General features: G+C 47.1%; 1 protein-coding gene across 3 annotated transcripts in view; it reads right to left on the bottom strand.

Moving 5' to 3' along the window:
• LOC148041168 (uncharacterized) overlaps window positions 1-24,313 on the bottom strand; it is a 149,018-nt gene that overhangs the window by 38,970 nt on the left and 85,735 nt on the right. For 2 of the 3 annotated variants that reach the window (XM_087687596.1, XM_087687603.1), the window contains exons 5-10: window positions 22,624-22,742; window positions 22,269-22,408; window positions 21,947-22,039; window positions 21,796-21,843; window positions 21,616-21,714; window positions 21,366-21,518 (exon numbers count right to left, since the gene is read on the bottom strand). In XM_087687596.1, coding sequence (XP_087543722.1) covers window positions 21,366-21,518; window positions 21,616-21,714; window positions 21,796-21,843; window positions 21,947-22,039; window positions 22,269-22,408; window positions 22,624-22,742 — 652 coding nt within the window. The remainder of the gene's footprint in view (window positions 1-21,365; window positions 21,519-21,615; window positions 21,715-21,795; window positions 21,844-21,946; window positions 22,040-22,268; window positions 22,409-22,623; window positions 22,743-24,313) is intronic. The other variant, XM_087687608.1, reaches the window with a different exon arrangement.

Genomic DNA, 24,313 nt, shown 5'->3' with positions numbered 1-24,313 from the left:
ATCTGGAGTCTCCACCAGTAGAGAACGAACCAAAGCCAGTAAGTCCTCCGCAGCGTGTCGACGCCGCCGACAAAGAGAGGCATGATGGATCCCATATTGTCGTAGAACCTGCTGCACATTAGAGAGTAATCGTTCAAAGAAAACATTGCTCTCAGACGCGAAGCCCAATAAAAATCTATCAATCAATTGCTGTATATAACCCTGAAAGATTGAATGCTTCAAATAAGACGAGTTGAAACGCAAAGGGAGTCTATCCAGAAATTGCTTAAAAGGTGCAATGGGTTGTGCAAGCATCTCAAGTTGTAGAGAAAAATGGTCTGACAAGGCATATTGCTGCAACACTTTCATTTCCAGCATCTCAGGAAGAAAAGCATCATCCTGCATGATGTACATACGGTGCAACCGTGACCATGTAGTTGTATACTACGCAGAATGAAAAGTAAACCCTTTAGAAGAAGGGTGTAACCATGACCATAGATCTTGCTTAAGTACGGTAAGAGCAAACGCATTCCACACTCGGCTTTCCGGAACGTCCATCACCGAATGCTCTGATGTGCTCTGATGCTGAAGCGAGCATGGGCATGCTAGAAAGGAGTCTAATCGGTGAATTTGCTGCAAGATATTGTTGTTCGAAGAGAAGGAAGGCTATGTTTGAGGTCTTCCATTGCAGATTTTACCTTTTCATTGCCTCCGGCGGGTAAAGAAGGTTTGGGCAATGGAGGAATCGGTCCTAGAAGGCTGCGTTTTCACAGTCAGAGGGGGCTGCCTTTGTGTTTGTGCAGATATTGCAGGTTAACATGTCTATAGAGACTGATTTGGAGTTTCACGAGATCATGGACAGAAAGGTGCATGTCCTACCGGCTCTTCCAACGGATCATAAGCTTAATGGTGACAATTATCACATTTGGCGGGTGATGATGTTGGCCATTTTAGAGTCTTATGATTTGGCGGAATTGGTGATGGAGGAGATAAATAGGGCCTCGGTGAGGGATGAGTCCAAACTCTCTTCCAATGCTCGTGCGGAGTTGACCAAGGCCAAATTTCATTGGGACAAACTAAATGCCAAGATTCAATCTTTTCTGTTTCTGTCTTGCACCACAGCCGTGATAGCTTACTTCGTGCACTTGATGGTGGCTCGTGAGATATGACTGGAGCTCGACTAAATGTACAACCGGATGACCATGATGAAGAGAGTTTCTTTGGAGGTGTAGATGCGGACTTTGTCCGTGAATAAGTCTTCTTCGCTTCAAGAACACATCAATAAGCTTTGGCAACTTCAGATGCAGGTTCAAAATGCGGAGAAGCCTATTTCCTCCGAAGACATGGCGATCACTTTACTATTCCAAATGGACATGGTGGTACCCACACCTCTGAGGTAATGCATATGCCAAGATTAGGGTATCATTTACTTTCGGTTCATAAGATTTGTGCTCTTGGCCTCTTGGTGGAGTTTGACAGTGATACTATTCGAGTCCTTGATCGTGGATCGAGAAAGGTTTTCTCTGCAAGATATGAGGAGAATTGAGTCTACAAATTGAAGTCTTTTTCAGCTCTTACTTCTCTTCTTCTTACTTCTCAAACACAGTCCGAGCTATGGTATGCTCGGTTTGGCCACTAGAACTACGAGTACCTTCAGAAGGCGTCGCGAGGGTCGTTTGTCCGAGGCTTGCCAAACATAGTGGTGAGCCATTAGCCATGTGTCTCCTGCATTCGTGGGAAACTGCATTAGGATGCGATTCCCAATAAATCTTCTAGAAGGTCTACTTCCCCCATGGAGCTTGTATCTACGGATCTTTGTGACTCGATGAGGACCGAGTCCCTGAAGGGGAGCTTGTACTTCATGTTGATCGTAGATGACTACAGCAAGATGACTTGGGCCTATTTCTTGACTTTGAAGTCGGAGGCTTTGTCTCATTTCAAGGATTGGCTTCTTTTTTAGAAGAACCGTTCTGGCCGGCGGCTGAAGACCTTGCATTCAAACAAGGGAGGTGAATTTATGTCCAATCCTCTTTTTTCAAGCCCATGGTGTGGTAGCACCTTTCATTCACCTTAAAATTTTCACTTGTCCTGGCAAAAATGTGTGTGAAAGACCATGAAACATCTCTTATGTTCCTACAAAGCTAAGCCTATGTAGAGAGAGTACCAATGCTACAATGTTTGCTCGTTTTTGTGCAGATAGGGGCATTCACCAGGAGTTTGCTAACACCAACACTCCCCAAGAGAATGGCATTTTGGAGCGGAAGAACCGAAGTGTGATCGAGATAGCACGCACCATGATTGAGCACCAAGAGACACCTCAGTTTTTGTGGGCCGAGAGAGTGGCTACCATAGTTCACATTCTTAATCAATCTCCCACTTCGGCCATTGACAGGATGACACCTTTTGAGGCTTACTTCGGGACTAAGCCTGATGTCTCTTATTTCAGGATCTTTGGATGTGACGCTTATGTGCACATTCTGAAGACGCAGCGTGATAAGTTCGAGGCGGCTTCCCATCGGCAAGTTTTTGCTGGCTATAGCTCCCAATCTCAAGGTTATCGTTTGTTTAATCCCGTTAAGCAGAATGTCTACATGAGCCGAGATGTGCGGTTCGTGGAAGTACTGGCCACAGCGGGGGGTGAGAAGCACCCCGTCCTTGAAGATCCATGGGAGAGTTGGACTCTCGAGACAAATTCTTTGGAGCCAGAGCCTCTTGATGGAGATTCGTCTTCGGATTCAGAGTCTTCTCTTCCACCAGCCACCCCCGAGAAGCCTTCGCCAGTGGAAATTCTTGAGTCTTCAACACATGGAGAGCGACAGGGAGAGGTTCGACCTCCTCCTTGTTGGGACCTGTGACACCCTCAGAGATTCAAGGATCGAGGGGGTCCCTGAGGAGTGGGAACCGCAGGATGGACCGCGGGGTCACGGAGGAACCATACACATTCTTCAAAGCTTGTTTGCTCCAACTATTGTTTACTGGCCCGTGTTATGCAAGATCGAGAGCCCACTTCAGTGAAGGAGGCTTTGCAGTTTGATCATTGGCAGAACGCCATGGAAGCCGGGTTGGAGGCTATTGAGAAGAATGGCACTTGGTCTCTTGCGCCTCGTCCCTCTCACAAGAAGGTGATTGGTGTCAAGTGGGTCTTTAAGACCAAGTACCTTAGCGATGGTTCTTTCGACAAGCACAAGACTCGCCTTGTTCCTAAAGGTTTTGCTGAACGCCCAGGCATTCATTTCCATGATACTTTTTCCCCCACTGCTCGTATAGCGACTATTCGAGTTGTTTTTGCCTTGGTTGGCCATACGAGATGGCATGTTTATCAGTTGGATGTAAAGTCGACCTTTCTGAATGGTAACTTGCAGAAGAAGATCTATGTTGAGCAGCCTCCTGGCTTTGGATCCTCGAATGGGAAAGTTTACAGGTTGAAGTAGGCCTTGTATGGCCTCAAGCAAGCTCCACGTGCATGGAACGAGAAGATTCACTTGTTTCTTCAGTCGAAGTTGGGATATCGGCGCTCCAAGGCCGATTCGCAGCTTTATGTGCACACTTCCGAGGTCGGTTGTGTGTTGTTCGTGTTATATGTTGATGATTTGATTTTAATAAGGGATCATACATAGAAGGTCGAAGAGACCAAGACAATTTTACATCAGGCATTCGAGATGACAGATTTGGGACTTCTTCATTTCTTTGGGTCACGAGATTTATCACTCTCAGAGGGGGATTTTCATCTCTCAGTAAAGGTACATTCAGGAGCTCTTGGTGACTTTTGAGATGGAGACTTGTCGGACCCATTACTACTCCTATGGATCCAAATTGAAAGGCCACTTCACACTCAGATTCTCCCGTGATGGATGCTTCACGCTAGCGTCCGTTGATTGGATCCTTGATTTGGCTTCTCAACACTCATGTTGATCTTTCTTTTGCTGTGGGTCTTTTGGCAGGGTTCATGATGGAAGATGCATTGGCAGACTGCCCTGAGGATTCTTCGGTATTTGAGGAGGACCTCTGACTTAGGGATTTCTTATCCCGCAAAGTACAGATGCTTCAGATTTGGTTCTTGCCGGTTGAAGTGACTCGCATTGGGCTAGAGATGTGGACCACCGACAATCTACTACAGGCTACTAATTTATCTTGGGTACACGTGTTATCTCTTGGAGTAGCAAGAAGCAGCCTACGGTAGCCCTTTCTTCTACTGACGCAGAGTATCGGGCTGTGTCTTCCACCACATGTCAGGTAGTGTGGCTTCGGAGATTGTTGGAGGAGCTTGGCTGCCACCAAACTCATCCTACTCTTCTGCGGTGCGACAATGAGAGTTGCATTGCCTTGGTACAGAATCCAGTATTCCATGCCCGGACGAAGCACTTTGAGATCCAGCATCACTTCATTCGCGAGAAGCTTCTGGATAGGACTATTGATGTGGAGTACTGCAAGACGGAGGATAATCTTGCAGATTTGTTTACGAAGGCACTTCCCTAGGCTCTTCTTCGATAGCATTCCATATCCCTCAGTCTTTTGGCCCGTCCACGATCTGAAAGGGGGTATTAGACAGTCATTTCTTGGACAGCTGGTGGACAACAAAGTACGGTAGGTTCCATGTCAGCAGTATGGCAGGATGCCACGTGGCACCGGTATAATCGGCCAGATTTACTGCAGTCGGCTGCATTTAATGCAATCGATCTGGTGCTGGGGATTTCCTATTTTTGGCTATTTATAGCCAATTCATGGCACACTCCAGTATTCATTATTTAGATTCTGATCTTGAGATCTGTTTGCTGAGACAGATTGTGCTCGGGCTGACGGAGATCGAGGTCATCAAGTCGGAGACATACGCAGATATTTTCTCTGCGCCCTTGTGTATTTCTGCACTCTTATACAACATACTACACCACAGATTTTCTGCGTTTACACTATCTTCTTCTTCTTCTTCTTCTTCTTCTTCTCTCTCTCTCTCTCTCTCTCTCTCTCTCTCTCTCTCTCTCTCTCTCTCTCTCTCTCTCTCTCTCTCTCTCTCTCTCTCTTTTTTCGTAAAAGGTAATTGTATTAATTACCAAAAAAGTACAAGATTACATGATTACATGATTACACGAGGGCCCTAGGCCAACGTGTGGGAAAGCCCCGGACTAGTATACTAAAAAGGTTACACCAATCATGGCAAGGACCCAGAGGCAATTGCCAAATGCCAGGAATGCAAATCCTCCCAAGGGAGCAAGTCAGAGTGCCTGATGAGATCTAGCTGCCAGTGCAAGAGCCCTTTAAGCCTTGCAATATGTCGCGGTACATTAGAGGCCGAATCAAAGAGAAAAGCATTTCGGGTGGTCCAAATGTGCCAGCATCCCCAGTATCTGAAAAAGTGAAATAAGATCTTCATATGTAACGGTGGCGGTGTGGGATACTTTGGGCGCACAAAAACCCAATCGAAAGGAGTCAGTGAGGACCCCACTACTGCGCGCCAGATTTGCGACAAGAGTGACCAGATATTCTTGGCGAGCGGGCAAGAAAGAAAACGATGTCGGGCCGATTCCGGCGTAGTGATGCAGAAGAAACAATTGCCATTGGAGATTCGACGCTTGGAAAGGGCCGAGGCAAGAGGAAGACCACCAATCAGTACCCGCCACAGAAAGACCTTGCATTTGAAAGGTGTCTTATTCTGCCATCCCTCCATCAGCGTTGCCTGCCACCAGGACAGTGATTTCCGCAGGCCCCAAACAGTATTAGCTTTCACACCCAGCCATTGGTGATCTTTAATGAGAAGATGATACACTTGATTAGTAGCGGCCTTTTCCAGACTCAACCGGCCTGCAAGGTCCCAGTCCTGCCAAGGGCGATCCATAGCCAGGGCAGGAAAGGGTTGCCTATCCTGAAGTTCCGACGAAAGCTTCCCCCATAAATCACGGTATCCGCGCGGGATCCGGAAAAGTCTCCTAGCAGTCCGAAACGATGCTAGGACATTGCGAGTAGCAAGGGTGGCATCCGCAATCGAAGTCACACCCAAACGGGCCATACGGTTAAATATTGGTCTGAGCTGTTGTTTATCTTCCCATGAAAGCAATCTGGATACTGCCAACAATTCCATCTGAAAAGAATTAGTCTGCAAGCGGTCCCCTACCGGATGCCAGCAGGCCTTTTGGAGCACCACTTTCCAAGAGCCGACCAAATGCAGTAACAACGAGGAAGAGGGATTGGAAAGTCGAGAGTCAGCATTAATGACATGCCACCATGAGGCCCGAAGCCGTGTGTTACCCTGACGGAGCCCGCTGTCCTCAAGAAAATAACGGGCTATGATGGTCCACGGGTGGTGATCCACACACATGGCACGAAAAAGAGACCAACGAAGAGCCAGCATATGAGTTTCCGCATCCAAAAGAGCTCCACCACCCAGGCGCTTAGGGGTACATGCATGTGACCATGAAATCCAGGAAATGCCTGCCTTCAGGGAATCCTTCTTCCATAGCATGAAACGAATGGGATGAGTGAGAGCCTTCAAAGTAGTGGGCGTCCATGGCAGTAATGGCAGGAAATACGTCAGCATTGGTAGCATAATTGTCTGAGCCACTTTGAGGCGGACATGGAAGGGCCAGGCTTGCGACTTCCAATACATAAATTTCGCGGCCAGTTTTTGCGAAATCCACTGCAACAGGTCCTTTGGCCGCACATCCACCCCCAATGGGTATCCAAGATGCCTGACAATGGAGCCACGGGAAACCACCTGACCCTGCCAGCCTAATGACTGTAAATCAGGCTCCGTGCAACTGAGCATGGCTGACTTAAAGGCATTGATGCGAAGACCAGAGGCTTGACCAAAGAGCGTCCAAACCTCTAATGTCTTGCGAATGTTATCCCTGTCCGCCTGCAAAATCATAAAGGAGTCATCAGCCAAAGATTGGCTAATGAAATGCTGCCCCAAAGGAAGAGATAACCCTGCCAGCTGGGCAGAAGCCGCCATGGAGGATAACATTGAAAGGACCGGATGAGTCGCCAAGGCAAAGAAGAGAGGACTCAAAGGGCAACCTTGTCGAACCGAGCGTGCAAGGACAAATGGCTCTGTAACTCCACCATTAAGCATAACTCTTGAAGAAGCCTCAGTACTAATGGTGTAGATCAATCTGGACATCCGGATACCAAAGCCCATAGCAGACATAAGATCTGCAAGGAAAGACCAGTCCACACAATCAAATGCCTTTTCCAGGTCCAATTGAATCAAGACCACTTGCTGATTTGAGTGCCGCGCATAGTCAATAGCCATTTGCACATTTAAGATATTATGCAAAATGTTGCGGCTCTTAATGAAACCATATTGGAGAGGGTGCACAATAGCTGGAAGGTGCTTATGAAGCCGATTTGCCAGCACTTTGGAAAAGATTTTATACATCGTGCCCATCAACGAAATCGGTCTCCAGTGTTGCAGCTTTGACGGCGAAGGCACCTTGGGAATCAGTTTGATAAGGCCTTCTTTCCATGAAGAAGGCATGACCCCTGTTTCCCAAACCTGCTGAAACATGACCACCAATGGCTTTACCAACTGCGTGGCCGAGTGCTCAAAAAATTCATTAGTGAGACCATCCCAACCAGGACTTTTATCCTTAGACAGGTGCAACAAAACATCCATAACCTCCTCTTCGCAAATATCTGTCTCCAGAGTGGCTTGCATATCAAATGGAACCTGCTGCTGGACCAGATGATAGAAGACCGAGCGGGCATGCATAACCTGGCGAGAAGGCAAGGGAGAAGAACCAAAAAGATCCATAAAATAATTTCTGCACATATTGAGGATGGTCTGCGGATCAGTGACCATGCGACCGTCCGAATCCTGGAGTCGAGTCATATTTTCGCGAGCCGGAGAAGCATGCAAGGCGCGAAAAAACTTATGACTCTGACAGGCACTATCTTGCAATGTGTTAGTCAAGTTATGCAGCTTGGCCTGCTGATAAGATTTCAAGCTAAATACTTGAATAAGATGGGCCAAACGCCGCTCCAGTGACAGCAGAAAATCATCATCTGGGGAGTCCAGGAGCAAGGAACGGACCAAGGCCAGTAAGTCCTCTGCTGCATGTCGACGGCGGCGACAAAGAGAGGCATTATGAATCCCATACTGCCGAGCCACCCGCCGCACATTAGAGAGCAGGCGTGCATACGAAGCCAAGCCCTCGGAGGCGAAGTCCAATAAGAACCTGTCAATCAATTGCTGCATATAACCCTGAAAAATTGGATGCTTTAAATAAGAGGAGTTGAAGCGTAAAGGGAGCTTTTCCAGCAACTGCATAAAAGGTGCAATAGATTGTGCCCGCATCTCAAGCTGGAGGGGGAAATGATCCGACAACGCATATTGCTGCAAGACCTTCATCTCCAGCATCTTGGGAAGAAAATCATCCCCCTGCATGATATACATTCTGTCCAACCGCGACCAAGTGGTTGATATTGTGCGGAATGAAAAGTAAAACCTGAAACAGAAGGGTGAAGCCACGACCAAAGATCTTGCTTAAGGACGTATCCATTACCGGATGTCCTGAGGTGGACTGAGAAGGGTCAAGACACATATTGAAATCTCCCATCAAAAACCCCCGGCGGCCAAGTGACATGGAGCCCTGCAAAGTCAACCATAGATCCCGTCGGGATGTGGAATCATTCGGAGCATAGAGTCCCAACAACCATAAAATTTCTCCTTCAAATAAAACTTCAATTACCAGAAAGCGGCCCTGCACATCATTTTTAACAAGAACAGGCTGGTATTGCTCATGGACAATCATCAGCACGCCCGAATAGTGCTTAGCATGTGTCCCTGCATAAAACAGACGGAATCCATGACAATCTACAACTTTTTCTGCCTCACCGTGACTTTTGTGCTCCACTGCACACAATACATCCCACTGGTTCTCATGCAAGACAGACCACATGGTATGTTGCTTATGGCGAGAGCAAATGCCTCGCACATTCCACGTGGCAATCTTCATATATTTTCAAAGAAGGAAGTCAGGAACGAGGCGCCTGTTGCCTCGATTGCACCTTTTCCGCGAGAGCATCCAGAACACCCTCATCCAGAAAATCGGCCAATACTGCAAACGAATTCGGGCGACCTGCTTTAGAGGTAGAAGGGAAATCCACTGCCTTGGGAGTAGGGCGGGGATAACGCCTATCCCAAGGGGTAATCACATTACCTTTTGCATCAAACGCTAGCTTGGCAAGTGGGCCTTTGGGGCCCTCTGAATAGACTTTCCTTGAAGCCGGATAACGGGGGGCAGACGGGGCCATAGGACGCGCAGCCTACTGCAAGGTGACCAGGTCTTTCCTGCGCGTGTACGTGCGCACAGAATCCGGGGAAGCATTAGGCCCAGGATCTGCCAGGCCTGCGTCCAACTTCTTGCCTTTTTTTTGTCCTGCCTCAATCCAGTCAGTGCTAGGGGAATCCAAACCCCGGACCTATTGTTGGCCTTTATCTATGGCAGTTGGTGGCTGAAGGGTCGCCTGCGTCGGGGCATCAAGTACCATGTCATCCTTGGGCTGCATAACCTGCGGCGCCTCACGGGACGGTTGCCGGTCCAGGCATTCGGCCATAAAATGCCCTAATTTACCACATGAAAAGCAGTGGCCGGCAAAATTGCCCCATTTCAGGCGAAAATGCAAAGGATGCATGCCGGAACAATTGAGGCGAAGCCACGCAGGCCTTTTCCTGGCCGTATCCCATAACATGCATAAACGGTTTCGGTTCATAGCCCTGAGGCTTGGGGGAACCAGCACTGTGCCCACAACCGCCATCGCATCCTTCAACAATGGCCAATATACCGCTGGACAATTTTCCACTTCCACCCACACCGGGCATTCTCGTTGAAGCAGACGCTGGAAGTCGGCCATAGGGCGCCATGGTACCACATGGACCAGGCGGCGATCAAAGAACAGTGGCAACCTAGACAGGAGCTCAGCTCGATGCGATTCCGATTTCAACAGCACCTCATAAAAGCCTCGAGGTCCAAGGAAGATCTCCTCAACACACTCCCCTTGCAATAAATGGTGCATCCACTGGCGAATATGTGAGAGCACTGGGATCCTGCCAGTGAAAAAAAGTATAACTGCCCGGTCATAAAACACCGAGAAGGACCGCAAGACTGATTTTGGGTCCACCGTGGCGTCCAGCACATCATCCGCAGCCGCAGCAGAGAAAGTTTCATTATTATGCTGGACATAATCGCCAAGCAGAGTATTGGCAAATTCCAGCAGATGTTCCCAGTCAATTTCCTGCGAGTCTTAAGGTTCAGAGGCAACCTGCGCATAGGAACGGTCCTGAGGACCCATTGGCTCGTCTGAAGTATGCTTGGAGCGTTTGCCTGCAGGCGGCAATTCAGAACCCGGAGGCGGCTCCTCCGTGCATGGCACCATGTCCTCCGACTCCTCTGCATCGGAATCAGGGCCAAGGGCTGCCACCGTCTGGTCGAGAAAATCCATATCCAGGCCAGCCATACTGCTGGCTTCTCGCTTTCGCTCGTTCCCTTGCTTTCTCTCTTTCTCTCTCTATGCAAGTCCCGCAGGCCTGCAAAAACAGGGTACCACCTGGCTGCAGCAACAGGGCAGTGAGACTTCAACGCGGCTGCAACAGGCTTCCACGCGGACGCAGTGCAGCCGACCACAAATAGAGGGCTCTGCACCGGGCAAACGTCGAAAGGGCAGGCGAGGCGTGAAAGGATCAGGCACAGACCAGGGGTCGAGGGGACAGCGTGGAAGGGGGCAGAGAGACAGGCGTAGGCCAGGCGTTGAGGGGCAGCTGGGAGGGGCGCTGCTCGCTGGCGCAGCACCAGCGACCAGCAGCGGCGCTGACGCAGATCAGCAGTTCAGGGCGACGGCAGGGGTCTCTGTCGTTCGAAGCAAGCGGGGAGAAAAAAACGACCTGGAATGCGACGGAAGTCGTCTGCGAGTAGCGCGCGAAGAGTCCTGGCTGCTCCGTCCGACGGTGGCTGTGGCGACGAATCCTCTCGCTCGCACTCTCTCGCGGTCTGTGGCGTCGACGGGGTCAACGGACAGGATCAGGGCGCCATCGCACGATCATTTCGTCGATCCTCTCTCTCTCTCAATTGTACTCTCTCTCTCTCTCTCTCTCTCTCTCTCTCTCTCTCTCTCTCTCTCTCTCTCTCTCTCTCTCTCTCTCTCTCTCTCTCTCTCTCTCTCTCTCTCTCTTTTTTGTGTTCTCTCTCTCTCTCTCTCTCTCTCTCTCTCTCTCTCTCTCTCTCTCTCTCTCTCTCTCTCTCTCTCTCTCTCTCTCTCTCTCTCTGTTCTCTCTCTCTCTCTGTTCTCTCTCTCTCTCTCTCTCTTTTTGTGTTCTCTCTCTCTCTCTCTCTCTCTCTCTCTCTCTCTCTCTCTCTCTCTCTCTCTCTCTCTCTCTCTCTCTCTCTCTCTCTCTCTCTCTCTCTGTTCTCTCTCTCTGTTCTCTCTCTCTCTCTCTCTCTCTCTCTCTCTCTCTCTCTCTCTCTCTCTCTCTCTCTCTCTCTCTCTCTCTCTCTCTCTCTCTCTCTCTCTCTCTCTCTCTCTCTCTCTCTCTCTCTCTCTCTCTCTCTCTCTCTCTCTCTCTCTCTCTCTCTCTCGTAAAAGGTAATTGTATTAATTACGAAAAAAATACAAGATTACTTGATTACAAGATACATGACGACAAGCCAAGCCATCATGTGAAGAGGTGCTAAGTACTACGAGTTACAATTTCATGGCAAGGATGCGGAGGAAATTGCCATATGCCAAGGACGGAAGTCCTCCGTAGAGAGCAAATCAGAACGATGGAGAAGAGCTAACTGCCAATACAAGAGGCCCTTAAGCCTCACAATATGCCGCTGAACATTATGGGCGGAGTCAAACAGAAAAGCATTCCGAATGGTCCAGTTATGCCAACAGCCCCAGTATCGAAGAAAGTGGTACATGAGCTTCATATGTGGCTGTGCGGGAGTAGGGTATTTGGGCTGGCCCAAAACCCAATCAAAGGGGCGCAGTGTGATACCAACCACCCCTCGCCAAACAACCGACAAAAACAACCAGACTTTCTTAGCGACGGGGCAAGAAATAAATCGGTGGCGGGCGGATTCCATAGTAGTGGTGCAAAAGAAACAGGTGCCATTGGAGATTCGTCGCTTGGAAAGAGCCGAAGCAAGCGGAAGACCCCCAATCATCACTCTCCAAAGAAAGACTTTGTATTTAAAGGGTGTCTTGTTGACCCAGCCCTCCATCACACTTGCCCTCCACCATGACCGGGATTTACGCAATCCCCATAAAGCATTCGCTTTAGTAACTAGCCATTGATTATCTTTAACCAGAAGATGATACACTTGATTAGCAGAAGCTTTGCTCAAATGCAGCCGGCCTTGTAGGTCCCAATCCTGCCAGGGATGATCCAAAGCAAGAGCAGGAAAGGGTTGTCTGCTCTGGAGCACCGTCAAAAGCTGTTCCCATAAAGGCCTATATCCACGAGGGATCCGGAAGAGCCTCCTAGCAGTACGAAACGATATAAGCACATTGCGACTGGCAAGGGTGGCATCCGCGACTGAAGACAAGCCCAAACGTGCCATCCGGTTGAATTGTGGTCTAAGCTCATGTTTACCTTCCCACGAAAGTAACCGCGAGACTGCCGGTAATTCCAATTGAAAAGAGTTAGTAGACAAGCGATCCTCCGTTGGGTGCCACTGAGCCTTTTGAAGGACGTGTTTCCAAGAACACACCAAATGAGTAAGCAGCGATGAAGAAGAACTGGAAAACCGCGAATCCGCATTAAGAACGTGCCACCAAGAACTTCGGAGTTGGGTATTGCCATGCCGAAGCCCATGGCCCTCGAGGAAATAACGGGCGATAGCGACCCACGGATGATGATCATCCGAGCACATGGCGCGGAAAAGGGACCAACGAAGTGCCTGCATGTGAGTTTGGGCATCTAAAATAGCTCCGCCACCCATGCGTTTGGGGGTGCACGCATGCGACCACGAGATCCAGGAAATACCTGCATGCAATGAGTCCTTCTTCCATAGCATGAAGCGAATAGACTGAGTGAGAGCATTCAGAGTCGTAGGAGTCCAGGGCAACAATGGCAAGAAATATGTGAGCATTGGCAACATAATTATCTGGGCTACTTTGAGGCGAACATGAAAAGGCCAGGCCTGAGACTTCCAATACATAAACTTGGCCACCATTTTCTGAGAAATCCACTGCAGAAGCTGCTTTGGGGGAACATCAACACCCAAAGGGTATCCAAGATGCCTGACAATGGAACCTCGAGGAACAACCAGACCCTGCCAGTCCAAGGATTGCAAATCCGACTCCGTGCAGCTTAGAATGGCTGATTTGAGCGCATTGATACGAAGGCCTGACGCCTGACCAAAGAGACCCCAAACATCCAATGCTTTTCGAAGGTTATCCTTGTCCGCTCGCAAAATCATAAAAGTATCATCCGCCGAGGCGGCCATATGTGATAACATGGAAAGAACTGGATGTGTCGCAAGGGCAAAGAATAAAGGGCTCAAAGGGCACCCCTGTCTGACAGAACGGGCAAGGACAAATGGCTCAGTAACACCTCCGTTCAGCATGACTCGCGAAGACGCCGCAGCACTAATGGTGTAGATCAGACGAGACATCCGAGCACCAAAGCCCATAGCAGACATAAGGTCAGCAACGAAAGACCAGTCCAGATAGTCAAAAGCCTTTTCCAGGTCCAGTTGAATCAGTACCACCTCCTGATTAGAATGGCCGGCATATTCAATGGCCAATTGGGCATTCAAAACATTGTGTAGAATATTTCGGCCCTTAATGAAACCATACTGGAGAGGGTGCACAAGGGCAGGGAGATGCTTATGAAGCCGATTCGCCATTATTTTGGAAAAGATTTTGTACATTGAACCCATGAAAGAAATGGGGCGCCACTGAGTCAACTTAGATGGCGAAGGAACTTTTGGAAGCAGTTTAATAAGTCCTTGTTTCCATGAGGGAGGCATGATTCCCGTTTCCCACACCTGTTGAAACAATGCCTGTAATGGTTTCGCCAGTTGGGTAGCGAAAGCTTCAAAGAACTCATTGGTGAGACCATCCCAACCCGGACTTTTATCTTTGGGCAAGTGTAATAAGACATCCATAACCTCTGCTTCACCAATATCTGACTCCAGAGTAGCTTGCATGTCCTGCGGAAGCTGATTGTGGACCAGGTCATAAAAAACCGAACGGGCCTGAGTAATTTGGGCTGAAGGTGGAGAAGCGTAACCGAGAAGGTCACGGAAATAATTCCTGCACATATGCACAATAATCTGTGGATCCAGGATAAAATGGCCTTGTGCATCCTCGAGTCTGGTCATATTCTCTCGAGCAGGAGAGGCATGGAGAGCTCGAAAGAACTTATGGGTCTGACATGCACTATCTTGCAAAGTCTCTGTCAGATGTTGCAATTTGGCCTGCTGATACGATTTTAGCTGGAATTGTTTAATAAGATCGGCCACCCGCATGGCCAGTGCAAGCAGAAATGCATCATCCGGAGTGTCCACCAGCAGGGAGCGAACCAAAACCAACAGGTCCTCCGCTGCCTGTCGACGGCGCCGACAAAGAGAGGCATGATAGATCCCATATTGCCGAGCAACCCGCTGCACATTAGAGAGCAATCTTTCAAATGGCACAGTGCCCTGAGAGGAAAAGTCCAAGGAGAATCTGTCAAGCAATTGTTGCATATAGCCCTGAAAAATTGTATGCTTTAAGTAGGACGAGTTGAAACGCAAAGGGAGTCTCTCCAGAAATTGCTTGAAAGGGGCAATGGGTTGTGCAAGCAACTCGAACTGCAAAGGGAAATGGTCCGACAAGACATATTGCTGCAACACTTTTATTTCGAGCATCTCAGGCAGAAAAACATCATTCTGCATGATATATATACGGTCCAGCCGGGACCATGTTGTGGCATACTGGGCCGAATGGAAAGTAAAGCCTGGAGAAGACGGGTGTAGCCAGGACCAAAGATCTTGCTTAAGAACAGCAAGAGCCAACTCTTGCCACATACGACTTTCCGGTGCATCCATGACCAAGTGCTCCGATGTAGACTGGGAAGAATCAACACACATATTGAAATCCCCCATGAAGAAGCCCCGTCTGCCAAGTGATAAGGAAGTCTGCAAAGTCTGCCAAAGCTCACGGCGAGAGAGATAACGAATCATTCGGAGCATAGAGGCCAAGTAACCATAGGATTTCCCCTTCGAATAAGATTTCAACCACCAAGAAGCGGCCATGAACATCATTTTTAATAAGAACAGGCTGATATTTGGTATGTACAATCATGAGCACACCCGAATAATGCATGGCCTGTGTTCCTGCATAGAACAAACGAAAGCCATGGCAATCCACAACTTTACCGGCGTCACCGTGACTCTTGTGCTCAACAGCGCACAGGACATCCCACTGATTCTCATACAATGCCGTCCACATGGCATGTTGCTTGTGGCGAGAACAAATTCCTCGCACATTCCACGTGGCCACTTTCATGTGTATACAAAACACAATCAGGTACGAGGCACGGCTTGCCTCGATTTGACTTTGTCGGCGAGAATGTCCAGGACTCCCTCATCCAAGAAATCCGCCAACACCGCAAAAGAGTTCTAAGGGCCAGATTTGGAAGTAGACGGCATATCTGCTTGCTTGGGGTTGGAACATGGGTAACGACGATCCCACGGAGTAATGACGTTGCCTCTGGTATCAAAAGCCAGCTGTGCAGGTGGGCCCTTTAGACGATCCGAATACATTTTCCTGGCTGGTTGATGACGGGGAGCTGAAGAAACCATAGCAGGAGCAGAGCGCTCAGAAGACATCATTTCCTTCCTGCGCATGTATGTTCGCATGGAATCTTGTGAGGTAGTAGGCACAGTACTCTCTATGCCAGCACCAATCCTGTTGCCTTTTTTGGCACGTACTTCAACCCAATCAGTGGCACGGGAATCCAGACCCGAAACCTGTTGTTTACCTTTGGCCAGAACTTGGGGCGGGTGGATAGTATCCTGCGACGGAGCATCGCACACCATATCTTCCATGGGCGGAGCAACATGACCTGTATCTGAAACGTGTTGTTGCTCAGGGCATTCAGCCATAAAGTGCCCCAACTGTCCACAGGAAAAGCAATGGCCTGCAAAATTGCCCCATTTCAAACGAAAGTGTAGCGGATGCATGCCAGAGCAATTGAGGCGTAACCAAGCAGGCCGTTTCCTTGCAGTATCCCATAACATGCACAAGCGGTTGCGATTCACAGCGCTGAGACTGGGAGGGACCAGAACCGTGCCCACAACGGCCATAGCATCCTTCAATAGCGGCCAATAAACAGCCGGACAATTTTCCACTTCTACCCACACAGGGCATTCACATTGCAGGAGGCGCTGGAAATCTGCCATCGGGCGCCATGGAACCACATGAACCAACCGACGATCAAAAAACAACGGCAGTTTAGACAGGAGAGCAGCACGGTGCGTCTCGGTTTTCAAGAGGACCTCAAAAAAACCTCGAGATCCAACAAAAATCTCTTCAACACATTCCCCTTGTAGCAGACTCTGCAGCCATTGGCGAATACGAGAAAGCAGCGGGATTCGACCAGTGAAGAAGAGTATCACCGCGCGATCATAAAATACCGAAAAGGAGCGTAGGACAGTTTTTGGGTCGACGGTAGCTTCCAGAACATCGTCTGGAGCAGAGTCAGAGAAGGCTTCCTGATTATGTTGAACATATTCACCAAGCAGAGTGTTGGCAAATTCCAACAGATGCTCCCAGTCCATCTCTTGAGAGTCCATAGAATCCGAAGCAACCTGCGCATAGGAACGATCCGGAGTAACACCTATCTCTTCCGGTGATTACCCACAGGCTGGATGTCAGGACCCGGGGGCAATTCTTCAGTGCACGGAACCATATCCTCCGGTTCCTCACCATCAGAGTCCGGGCCAAGTGCTGCCACCGTTTGGTCTATGAAATCCAGATCCAAACCAGCCATTGTGTATGACGAGCTGATCTCGAAGAAGGGCTAACCGACAATGGAGAGCGGGACCGCTCACTCTCTCTCTCTCTCCCTCTCCCCCCCTCTCTCTCTCTCTCTCTCTCTCTCTCTCTCTCTCTCTCTCTCTCTCTCTCTCTCTCTCTCTCTCTGTGTACAGAGCAGGGGGCACGCTATCCGGGACGCTGCCTCTCTGACGATGGTCAGGTTTAGGTTTTTACAGGAGCTGGGCGCCTCTGCACGAAAGGAGGAACGCACGTAGGCGAAGTAGACGGGGCGGCTGCAGACGTTTCAGCGGGACAGGCAGTAGACAGGGCGGTGGCTGACAGGAGCGGGCAGCGTCTGACAGGCGATGGCGGCGTTTAACAGGCGAGAGCGGATAGGTCTGGCAGGCGATGGCGTCTGACAGGCAAGGGCTGGTCTGATAGCGAACAGGACGACGTGCAGGTCCCGCGACGGGTCGGACAGGTCAGACGGGCGGTGCCGCAACGGGGCAAGTCGGGGCGAGAGGGCGCAGGCGAGACCGGGCGAGGGGGTGCAGGTAAGGGCGACGGCTGGGGGCGCGAGTCGCAGGTCGCGCAAGCAGCGGCAACAGGTCGCGCAAGACGGGGCGTCGTCAGGGCTCCTGTCGAGAGGGCAAAACGGCGGCGCGCTAGGTCAGAACGGCGACAGCACGACGCGCAGGTGACAAGCGTATCTCCATCGCTCTCTCTCTCTCTCTCTCTCTCTCTCTCTCTCTCTCTCTCTCTCTCTCTCTCTCTCTCTCTCTCTCTCTCTCTCTCTCTCTCTCTCTCTCTCTCTCTCTCTCTCTCTCTCTCTCTCTCTCTCTCTCTCTCTCTCTCTCTCTCTCTCTCTCTCTCTCTCTCTCTCTCTCTCTCTCTCTCTCTCTCTCTCTCTCTCTCTCTCTCTCTCTCTCTCTCTCTCTCTCTCTCTCTCTCTCTCTCTCTCTCTCTCTCTCTCTCTCTCTCTCTCTCTCTCTCTCTCTCTCTCTCTCTCTCTCTCTCTCTCTCTCTCTCTCTCTCTCTATCTATATATATATATATATATATATATATATATATATATATATATATATGTTCACTCTCTCTCAGTCTTTGTCCTATGTTCCATATCGTTGCACTCTAACACGAACATGCATAAGGACAATCCTATAAACTCATAAAGAAAAAAGATCTAGCTCAAGAGTTGAGCCGATCCCACAAGGCTGCATGGTCCATAGAAGTCCCATCCACTAGATCCTCCTTAGCCTCCTTAGGACAGGGGATAGGGTTAAAAACAAGCTCCCAAAGATCGAAAGTGTCCAATATGCACTTCACATTACACAACCACAATGAATAGTCTGAACCATCCAAATTGTCTTCTTTGGGTAAGGAAGGTAAAACAAGCAGTTTCATGGAGGATATCAAAGAGAGCATCTTCACTTCCGATGGAGCCTTTTGTGATAGATGAATAGAAGGGGGACGAGTGTGAATAGGGGACACTCCCGCCAACAATAATTGCAATAATTGCGTCTCCGCTCAGAAGAGTGTCTGGAAAGAAGCTCCTTCTCTGAATCATCAAAGCTTGTAAATAAGACATCTTCAATCCTGCAATCACAAAGAAAATTGTGTTTTGACAACACTAAAGCCAATAAGCAATCAGCTACAGTGTGTGTAGATGTGCCACCTACACAAAGAATGTTGTCGCTTGCCACCAAAAGGATGTTACCTGCACCAAGGGTGTTGTCGCCTACAAAAATTGGGCAACTAGACTAAAGCTATCTCTTGGCCAAGAATGTTACTACCTACTATGATGACTGTGCAATAAATGTTACCGCCTTGATTTGAATGTTGACTAGCTGCCAAATGTGGTCGCTCTTGCATAAAATCTCCAAAAATGGAGGTGTTTGCAACAAACGCAAGGTGTAGAGCTTGCGTTTTGGGACTGGGCTGCTCCTTTGAGAAAGTCCTTAGGCAATGATACCAAGTGAGAGTGCACAACGGAAGAGAAACACACACACACACACACACACACACACACACACACACAAAACGCAAAAGATGAAGGAAGAATATTGCACTAGCTTATACAAAGGGGATGGACTGATCAATCCCTACATAGCCCATGGCATCAATGAGGGCACCATATTAGGATGGCAACACCAACCACAGTGTCAGAAACTACTAGAGCTCCTTCTCACAACCAAGAGATGACAGACTAACATGACTAAAATAGGTAAGCTAACACAAACAAACTATATAACTTTGCACTCCTAATGAAGCATGAAAGATGAGTGCATTCATCAAAGTCCACATGTGCCAACCACCCCAAAAGTGTAAGAAATGAAAGAGCACTTTCATACTAGTTTGCACAAAACTAGTGGTGACCAAACCTTTTGCACCACTAGGCAAGAAAGGAATTGATAATGGGGGATTTCTACAAATGTTTCACAAATGCATTTTTAAAAAGCCAAACCGTCATCACCATAGATTTCCACCACACTTGAGCTTTCTAGAGATCCTAGCTGATTTTTCCCTTTTGAGCAAGTCAATTCTTATCACCTATAAGCAAGTGATATACCTGATTGACTGAAGCACGGCCCAATGCAACCAACCATTAATCATCCAATCCTACCAAGGGGCCTCTTGGTCCAAAGGAGGTGTAGCTTGCATGGCCCATAAAGACGTTGAGATGGAGTCCCACAAATGATGATAGCCTCTAGAAACCCAAAAGTAACATCAAACTTCTCTAAAAGACGTGACAACACCACTTACAGGTAGAAGAGCATCAACAATAGTGACCAATCTCAAGCACACCATCCTATTCAACATTGGTCTTTGTTCTTGTTTGCCTTGCTAGGTGAGAAGTTTCAAAACATCTAGAACTTCAACTCTCAAGCAGTTTGCTCACTAGATCCAAAGGTGGGTGCCAAGAAGATTTAGCAAGGAGCAATTTCTAGGAGTGGGCTAAATGATTCAAAAGCATAGAAGACTTAAGATGAACATGCTGTTCAACATTAACCATGTCCCACCATGAAGAAAAAATAGCAATGTTCCCATGCTTAATACCCTTAGTCTCAAGGAAGAACCTTGCAATCAAAGACCAAGGTTGCTGACCTTCACACAAAGCCTCAAATAGTAACCAATGGAGAGCAATCATATGTGTCTCCAAATCTAGAATAACCCTATCTCCCACTCTTTTAGGAGCACAAACATGGTGCTAAGAGATCCCCATCCATGTACAATCCTTTTTCCAAAGCAAAACCTTCCGGGCTGAGTAATTTCCCTTAGATTAGACTTCGGCCAAAGGAGCAAGGATAGGTAATATAAAACCATCAGTACCATGATTGTCTAAGCTATTTTCAATCTTATGTGGAAAGGCCAAGCTTGTGATTTCCAATATACGAACTTATGCATAATGCCTAAGGATATCCAATCCATTAGCACTCTAGGTGAAACTTGCACTTCCAAAGGATAGCCCAAATGCCTGAAAATAGAGCCTTTAAGCATAATTGCACCTTGCCAACCCAAGGCATGAAGATCACTCTTAGTGCAATTGAAAAGGGTCAATTTAGATACATTAATGCAAACCCCCGAAGCAAGCACAAATAAGTCCCATGTATCCATCGCTCTTCATATATTATTAGGATCACCTATGAGAAACATGAAGTGTCATCTAGCAAAGCTTGGCCAACCAACTACTCCTATGAAGGGAGAGAGAATCCAACCACTCCATCAATAGGCCAAACAGCATCATCAAAATGGTATGAGTGGCCAAAGCAAAGAACAAAGGACTCAATGGGCAACCCTACCTATAACAGATCGGTGGAGGGGAAAGGGTTCTATGATGCCACCATTGAGCAAAACCCTTGAAGAGGAACCCACACTGATAATGTTAGTTAAGTCCAAACATTCTAGGACCGAATCCCATGCATTGCATTAGCTAACCCAAGAAAGACCATTCCAAGGGGTCAACGGCTTTTTCCACATCCAATTGAACCATCACCATTTCCTGCTTTGTGTAGAGAGCATAATGTAGCCCCATTTGGATGTTCAAGATGTTATGCAGAGCATTCCTTTCTTTGATAAATCCATACTATGACTATATAGGGTGAATAAGGTTTGGAAGGTATTAATAGAATTTTGTCTTCTGTGAAATTAAAATAATGTTATTTCATTGTGAAGCTTAGGTACTCTTTATGAGACTGATGAAGTGAAGCCTCTATTTTTTTTTTAAATCAGATCATGTAAACTCAATTGACAAGCCACTGACTGACTAACAATAAAAGATTTTCAAAACACCTAGAACATTAGCAAGTCTTGAACTTCCTAGTCATACTGTAATTCTGAAGACATAGGTTAGAAAACCCTCAGAAAATCCAGCTCCTAAAGTACAGCTGGCAGGACACACCAACCATGGTAAGAAAACCAAACACAGCTGGTCAAACAGTAACCTGCTGTTCCAACATCTGAATGTGCCCAGCAAGTTCTTCCTTTTGACGCTCCATTTCATTCAGACGATTTTGAGCAGACTGGACAAGACCCTTCTGATGTTCACATGTTTGTAAAAGTTCCAAAATTTGCATAGACTTCTCTTGAGCTTCTAGCTGATACAACATCCACCCCCACACAAAAAAAAGGGAAGAACATTAACAGCAATAAACCGCAAAAAGTATCCTCTATTATGTAAGCATTTTTCCCTACCTTAGCATCTTCAAGAGATTTTTGCAGCTCCAACAACTTCTGGTCCGAGATTCTTAAGGCCGCATCCACAGCAGTAGCTGGGCTCTTGATCTCATGTTCCTGCAGTGTGAACTGGTCCTTTAGGGAAAAACAGCAGCACATGCTTACAAGATGCATCCTTAAGGCAGACATATTATTTACCAATTTCTCGATGCGCTCTTTGAATGCTCGTAATTGCCCCGTCCTTGCCTGAAACCATCCATTGAAGGCCTCCTTCAATAGGCAATGTAACTGAAATGACATGCTTTGAAGCGATTAATCTACCCAAACAAAATGCAAAATAAAAGACTACATGGTAGAGAGTTCTGCAGTCTGCAGCTTCCTTTCTAAGTCGTTCTGCCTCTTCTTCATGAGCCCTGATCATTGATGATGCATGTCTCTTTACCTATGGAGTTGAAATTCAAAGACTAAAAATTACACAGCTGGCATGTCATCAAATACCATAATTACAAGCTTAAAAGTGCATGTCAAGCACTTACATCAAGCACAAGAACCATGTCTCCACATTTATGAACAAGGATCCCTATGTTATTCAGATCCAAATTGAAGTTGGCCTCCATTGGGCATGCATGTTATTAACCAACAGATTGGAAAGCTAAAAGAGCAGAAAGAACCTTATCCAGCTCCATTGTTGCCTCACGAGCTGCAGCAACAGCCATGGCTGCTCTTGCAGTTTGATTTTGAGCCTCTTTGGAAGCTTCCAAAGCCATTTTAGCTCTGAGCTGATCAACCTCTCTTAGTTCATCTTTTGAAGCTGGTAATATACCAAGACATATGACACTATGCGTCTATTTGCAGATTTCATGAAGCTTAAAAGCCAAAGAAAGTTCTATGATCCTTTCTTGAGAGAACAAGTATTTTTGTGTACTAGCATCAAAGGACCATTCAACGCAGTAAGAAAATACATTCTTGAGTTCATGTTAGAGATCCAAGGGGAAAAAGAAAAGAGATCATGTTTTACAGACATACAGAATTCAATAAGATGTTCAAGCTCTTGAACTCGCAGTTGAAGACTAGCTGCTGCAGCTTCAACTTCAGCAAGGTACTTACGTAGACCTTCTGTCTCCTGTTCACCCTCCAAACGTGTTCTGTTCTCAGGAAGGACCAGTTCATATGTCAGTAAGAGCCTTCTCTAAATCCTTTAGGGACTTACTAGCACAAACAGCTCGAGATATAACAACAACGAAACCCTCTAAAGGACACTCACACTGCAAAAGACTGATTGTCCATGTCCATTCAAAAAGCCAGACAGGAAAACTAATTAGGAAAAGAAAATTTCAAAGCAGTATATGCTATTCGAATATTAGCTTTGGATGATCCCAAATACAATAAAGTAACAGTGTACTGTGTGGATAGAATGCATATTGTTCTATCCCAAAGTCTTAATGTAGCTGATAGCAATGAAAATTACAACTTTATCCCCAAGAACAGAGAATTCCTATTAATGTACACTTCAGTCATACATCAAGGTAAAAATACAAACTAAGACTTGTGTAGGACAGCAGATAAATCGAAGTATCACAAGAGGAAGTCTAGTACAAGGGCTGTGTGAAAGGCCAATCAGGCATTTGACAATGCCAGACCAAATGTGACTCTAGATAGGTGTCAGATTCCCATGTCTGCAGAGAAACATCTTCCATCCTCGCATGCTCCAGGTCACCCTGTAATCTCTCCCATCTCCAGCAAAATATGAATTCTCTCTCCAAATCCTAGAGTCTTTGGTATGGGTGCGCCATATAAACCAATGTCATGACTAAATCTCATCATTCAAATGAACCATGCCATATTAATAGCAATCAACACAAGTGCTGTCCAGAAATAAGAAAGACAAGCTCCTATCATTGACGCACATTAGGGCCTTGTTCATGCAAAGTTCAGAAGAAATTTTTCTGCTAGAACATCCAAATTTATGTTTATCCAAGTCATAAAGACTTCAGTTTTGTTCTCATCTATCCATGTTCGATAGTTGTGGAGATTGTAAAAGACATCATTGATGTTAGATGATATACAGACACAAATCTAGGGCACAGTAGCCAGGTAAGATTTATACAATGTGTCAGGTACCCAATTTGGTACAGCACTGAACATGCACAAAAATTTATCAAATAATGTACATTGTGTCATATGGTCAATAAGTAATGATACACAAAACATTAATAGCTATCCCATTACATATAGACTGTAGACTTAATGCTTTCGACATACTAATGCATCATACAAAATCTAAATAAAGCGACAAAGCAAATAATGTCCATCCCACTACTCAAGACGCCACCATCTTTCCACCCATATCTTTAGATTCTTGCAGGGCACACTCTAGTTTGTACTCACTTCCACTGCACATTCGTACTTTTACTATCCTACATCTTTACTATGCTTACCCTTTGAAAGCTAAACAAAAGCTTGCAGTTATTGCTTGTATTTCAGTTTGGAACTAACATCTGCAAGGACCTACCATTTCAATAGGAGAGCAATCTTGGATAGTTTCACACTCCTATATCAGTTTCCCGTCTTTTATTGGGCTTTATACTTCTCAACCAGCGCAAAGGCTTCTTCTCCCAAGGCCAAGTTACCGCCTTCCTTCAGGCTACCATGGAGGCCCTTCATTCACAAGTTTTCAATTGGACGCATGTTTCACTCTTCCTCGTTAGGGGCTCTA

Source organism: Lygodium microphyllum, chromosome 1, assembly GCF_053477565.2.
Source record: "Lygodium microphyllum isolate KBCC chromosome 1, Lygodium_microphyllum_v1.1.10, whole genome shotgun sequence".
In the NCBI taxonomy this organism is placed as follows: domain Eukaryota; kingdom Viridiplantae; phylum Streptophyta; class Polypodiopsida; order Schizaeales; family Lygodiaceae; genus Lygodium; species Lygodium microphyllum.
This window is presented reverse-complemented; position numbering and strand designations above follow the sequence as displayed.